The sequence below is a fragment of the Tupaia chinensis genome, unplaced genomic scaffold (assembly GCF_000334495.1).
Source record: "Tupaia chinensis unplaced genomic scaffold, TupChi_1.0 Scaffold000074_1, whole genome shotgun sequence".
NCBI classification, from domain to species: Eukaryota; Metazoa; Chordata; class Mammalia; order Scandentia; family Tupaiidae; genus Tupaia; species Tupaia belangeri.
Genome location: NW_006159534.1, coordinates 3,780,925 through 3,785,419, shown reverse-complemented (window position 1 = coordinate 3,785,419; position 4,495 = coordinate 3,780,925). Strand labels below are relative to the sequence as shown.

The 4,495-nt window shown below is 48.3% G+C and overlaps 1 protein-coding gene across 1 annotated transcript in view; it reads right to left on the bottom strand.

Moving 5' to 3' along the window:
• Window positions 1–1,326: 1,326 nt before the first annotated feature.
• Window positions 1,327–4,495, bottom strand: part of LOC102488737 (voltage-dependent R-type calcium channel subunit alpha-1E) — a 342,844-nt gene continuing 339,675 nt past the window's right edge. The window contains exons 50-51 of the mRNA XM_027767826.1: window positions 2,985–4,479; window positions 1,327–1,956 (exon numbers count right to left, since the gene is read on the bottom strand). Of these exons, the coding sequence (XP_027623627.1) occupies window positions 4,307–4,479 (173 nt within the window). The 3' untranslated portion in view covers window positions 1,327–1,956; window positions 2,985–4,306. The remainder of the gene's footprint in view (window positions 1,957–2,984; window positions 4,480–4,495) is intronic.

Genomic DNA, 4,495 nt, shown 5'->3' with positions numbered 1-4,495 from the left:
CTCGTAATATTTATATCTTATAATAGAGCTTAAAAGTAAAAGAATGTCTCAACTAGTCCCTGGCTCCACCCACTAAAGAAACACTTTGTCTAAAAAAGAAACTTCCATAGCCAGCTTTAGAAATAGGATGTAACGCAAAATTGAGAATTTTTTTTTTTTGTTTAGAGAGATTTTTGCTATAGTGTGTGCACTCACCAGAGAGACAGAAAGTGAGAAATCACCCCTTGGGGGGATGGCCATGCTGCAACCCCTTCTCCTCCATTCTCCTCCCATGATTTTGAGCATGCACACACACGTACCCAGCACGAATTTTAAAACGCAGGGTCCAGGACTCAAACAGAGGGCAACTATGTGGGAGTCCAGCGACATAACCATTATGCCATCTGTTGGTCCTGAAAATTTTCTTTTAAAAAATTAGAATTATTTAAAATGTTGATCTGATTTATTTCATTAGAACACAACTTTATCCAATACCAGAGGGTTAGCAGAGACAGCTAGACCCTCAAATAAGCTTGGGCAAGAACTGGGTCATGCAGCAAAGGCCAAGAGGGCAGAAGACACTCAGGCTTGCAATGTAGGCTTCATAGGGGTGGACGTGTGAATGGAAGGGAGATACTGGTTGACAGGTAAAATATGAGATTTTTTTTTTTCTCTTTGTAGTCCCAGAGTCAGGGAGGGTAAAATCCAGAACAGAGTTCAGCCTCAGGGACGTGTCCTGAGTTCTCAGTATATATGGGGACATCAAGTGGGGAGAAGTGAAGTCTGGAATAGAAATGGATTCTTAAGTGACAAGACTGGCATAGCCCCCATAGGCAACTGCCTACATGCTGCAGGTGGAGCCTGGAAATTGGCGGAGAGCACCATGCCTTCATGACGCAGGTAACTCAATGCTGGCCCTGGCTCATAACAGCTTTCTTGGAGCTACCACCGTGTCGGGTCTTTTGATACTCTGGACACACAAAGAGAGAAAAAGACATGCATTTTCTTCCACAGTCCCCCTGAAGGCAGGCTGGAGTTGCAAGTATCTAAACACAAAGCTAGTTAAAACACCACCCTGTCTTGGTTTCTTTTCCTCCTTCCTTCACTGTTGTTTTGAGAGATGACAAAGGCTAGTATTAGCAACGGAAATTGGACCAATCACTACAGAATCTTCAGAAGGGACCTGCCCAAATCCAATTATGCAGGTTCTCTCAGACAATGTTATTAGTCTTTTTTGCATGGAATTTCTCAAGATGCTGCTATAATTTTAAATCCAAAGGTTAAAAAAGATAGTTCCTGAGATTTAATGGAGCCTTTTTTCAAGGGAACGAGAAGAAGAGAAGAGGCAGGATTTGCTATCTTGGAAGGGAAGGCCTGGCTATGAGTATAGAGGTTGGCATTGTTCATATTTATTCAGAGGCAGTGGAAAACAAAGATTATTAAAACGCATTCATGACTTAACAGAAAGTTCTTTAATTTTCTGGTCTTAATAGAAGAGTAGTTGCGGGCCAAGGGAAAAAGAAACCTGCTCTCTTGGTCGGGGTAAGATGAATAAAAGAAGTAAGTTCCTAAGTTCATTGGTACCAGAAAACCAGATGGCTGGTCAGGTGACCAGTTTTTATAGTACTTTATTGAAGACTCAAATACTGTGTGTGTGTGAGAGAGAAAGAGAGTTTGCAGAGTTCAGATGTCTAGGAAGGTTTCCCGGCATAGTAAATTTAGCGTTGCAGGCAAATTTCATTTCTGGTGATTGCTCTGCCAGACTACATTTCTCCTACTATTGAAATGGCATAAGGTTTCACTGCATTTCTCTTTCTCAAAACACCATGCAATATACTCGCTGGCTCAGAATGGTCGTCCTGTTGTAGGCCTTTCCCTAGGGAAAGCTGCATTTCTGAGGTGGATGAAAGCAATTTTGTGCACATAAAGCAGCCCGTAGCAGCACTTTGGCATGAAATGATGCTGAGCAGAGGAAACCTTGAAAACAATACAAAAGCCCAGCGTCAGAGTCTTATGCAATGACCATGCCTATTAGGATCAGGGTGTTAGGTAGTCACATTCATTTTCCCAGCTACCCCCAAGCACAACTGTGCTGAGTAGGAGAGAAAAATTAAGGTGGAAGAGGGTCTGAGAGTGGGAAACCTTCATCTCCATCTCATCGGCCTCCCATCCTGGGACTACTTTGGTTTGGGGGCGGATGATGCCCCATCAATAGCTGAGAGAGAAGGTGGAACCATGACAAATGTTTTTCTAGCCACATAGTCAAGTTTGGCTTTTTAGAACAAATAAGTCTATGCCTTATTTCTGTATCAACTGAAAAATAAAACTACTTAATAAGGAAAAAGTGGCTCTAAGAAAAATAACAGCCATGATTGCTCCTACCCAAGAGGTGGAATCTGGGCTGGAAGAGGATAAAGAGTGTTTATCCACTGAGCTGTTAAGACAGGGGTTCTCAGAGGATCCCCAGGGAGGATCTTGTGTGGCTGGCCCCATCTGCTCCTGACTGGGAAAGGAGGGCCCACCCGGCACCCTCTCTAGTGCGTCAGTTCACCTGCAGTGCTAACACTGGGAGGGATTAAGGGGATGGTACGTTTCCACCAGGTATAGACAGTGATGTGTTCCTCCAAGTGGAACTAGATACTACTGAGTCATCAGAAAAGTCATGATGTATTTTTGTTTTTCTATGCAAAATGCATCATGACTTTTCTGACAATTCAATATATACCAAAGGAACACTGACTAGCCAAAAACGGGCCTGGTTTGATGCTTCTGCATTTGGGATTCAGGAATGACACATGGTCTGAGGCTGTCTTCCAGTCAGCTTTTACTCTGGGGAGGGAGTGATACCCAGTTCTGGCCCAGAAGACCGTTCACGGTAATACAGCCCCAGTTTTTCCATATTGTGTGATGAGGCTCTATCAGAGCCTACTTTGCTAGAAGGAGCAGCCCCCAGTCTAAGCTGAGGTATATTTACTAATCACCGTAAAGTATCCTTACAAACTGACCCTCAATCCCAAGCCAGCTGCAGAAGCTACGGGCCAGAGGTTCCACTGCACGCCAAGTCCTCCATGACCTTGGAGCTTCTCTTGCTTCAGTCTCTCAGCCATCCACATTTTACACAAGTCCCCACCCGGGGAGAGTGGCCCACAGGATGTGTGTGTTGTGCCCTTTTGAGAAGTGGCAGAGAGGGCTGAGCCTCTGGCACGTGGTCCCATTGGCCTTGGCACAGAGATCCACTGCCTGCTGGACCAGACTGGGGAGATGTTCTGGTGCTGCCACAGCTCTGTGCAGCACATAGAATCACGTCTATCCTGGTTGGAAAACAGACCTGCCTTGATTCCCTTAGGGACCTCCTACTACCCCAATCCATCCTCGGGATTCCCTGTGGCCAGTGTGTAACGAGCAGACACCTGGAACAGCAAGGGGCTCCAGCACCATGGCCCGACTCCACTTGGTTGGGGCCCTGGCCATAGAGGTTATTTAATATGTTTACGTTCCCCTTACCAGAGCCTCAGGCACCTTTGTGGACCCTGGGCACCTCCAGACTATCCTAACTAACACTCGCAGCACCTACTGCGTGGGTGACAGGCCTTGAAGACGTAGTACTGTACCCACCAGCACCACCAGTTCTGTTTCATTGACCCTCTCCTCCACAGTGGGGGCTGCTGGGCTATGGCTTTTCTCACCCAGACCAGCCCTTGCTGCTGTCACCACAGCACCCTGACCCCTTTCACTTCTGCTTTTTGCTCCCTCCCGGGCTCCCTCCTTTGGCGTCCGGTGCTCCTGCCTTAGCCTGTGCCTCTTTGGGGAGAGCGAGCCACAGGGCAGTGCATGCGATGCTGTTGCAGTTGGCCTGGGGCAGTGATGCTGGCCAAGGTGCAGAGCTGGCAAGGGAGCAGATTCCCCTTCTACGGTCTCCACTGCTCCCCAGGTAAGAGCCAGAACATCTTCCGGGCCTCTCAGGCAATGAGCGTAGACACAGGCTGCTGCAACCCTTCCACAGCTTTCGGAAAGTGGGAAGGGCAAGGGAAAGCCAAGCCGTCCTCATGTCCCTTCTCCCAGGGGAATCATCCTCCACATTCCTGTATTTTCTTTCCCCAGCAAAGAGGCAGAACTATGGCAGTGCCCATATTGCAAAGGGAAATAAAGCAATTGGGTGGGTTTGATTGGTTTTTCACGAGTTCTTTCCTTCTCTTCTCTGATAACGCATGGTGTCCTTCCATCTTCCATCTCCCTCTTCCTCCCCCCCGGGCCGCACTGGCTTCCCAATTCGGTCTTGGTTTTCTCCGCAAGAGAGAAGAGCATGCATCGGAGGGGGGAGCAGCCTCTAGCACTTGTCATCTTCTTCCGTGTCACTAAGGAGGTCGCTGACAGCCCCACACATCATGCCTGGCCCAGGCCCCCCACGCCTCCGCCGCCGGTAGTGCCCATTGGGCATCTGCCAGCTGTGCCGCAGGGGCGGGGCTGAGCCGATGGTGTTGGAGCGGGCCCGGCTGGCAGGCCCGGGTGGGTTGCA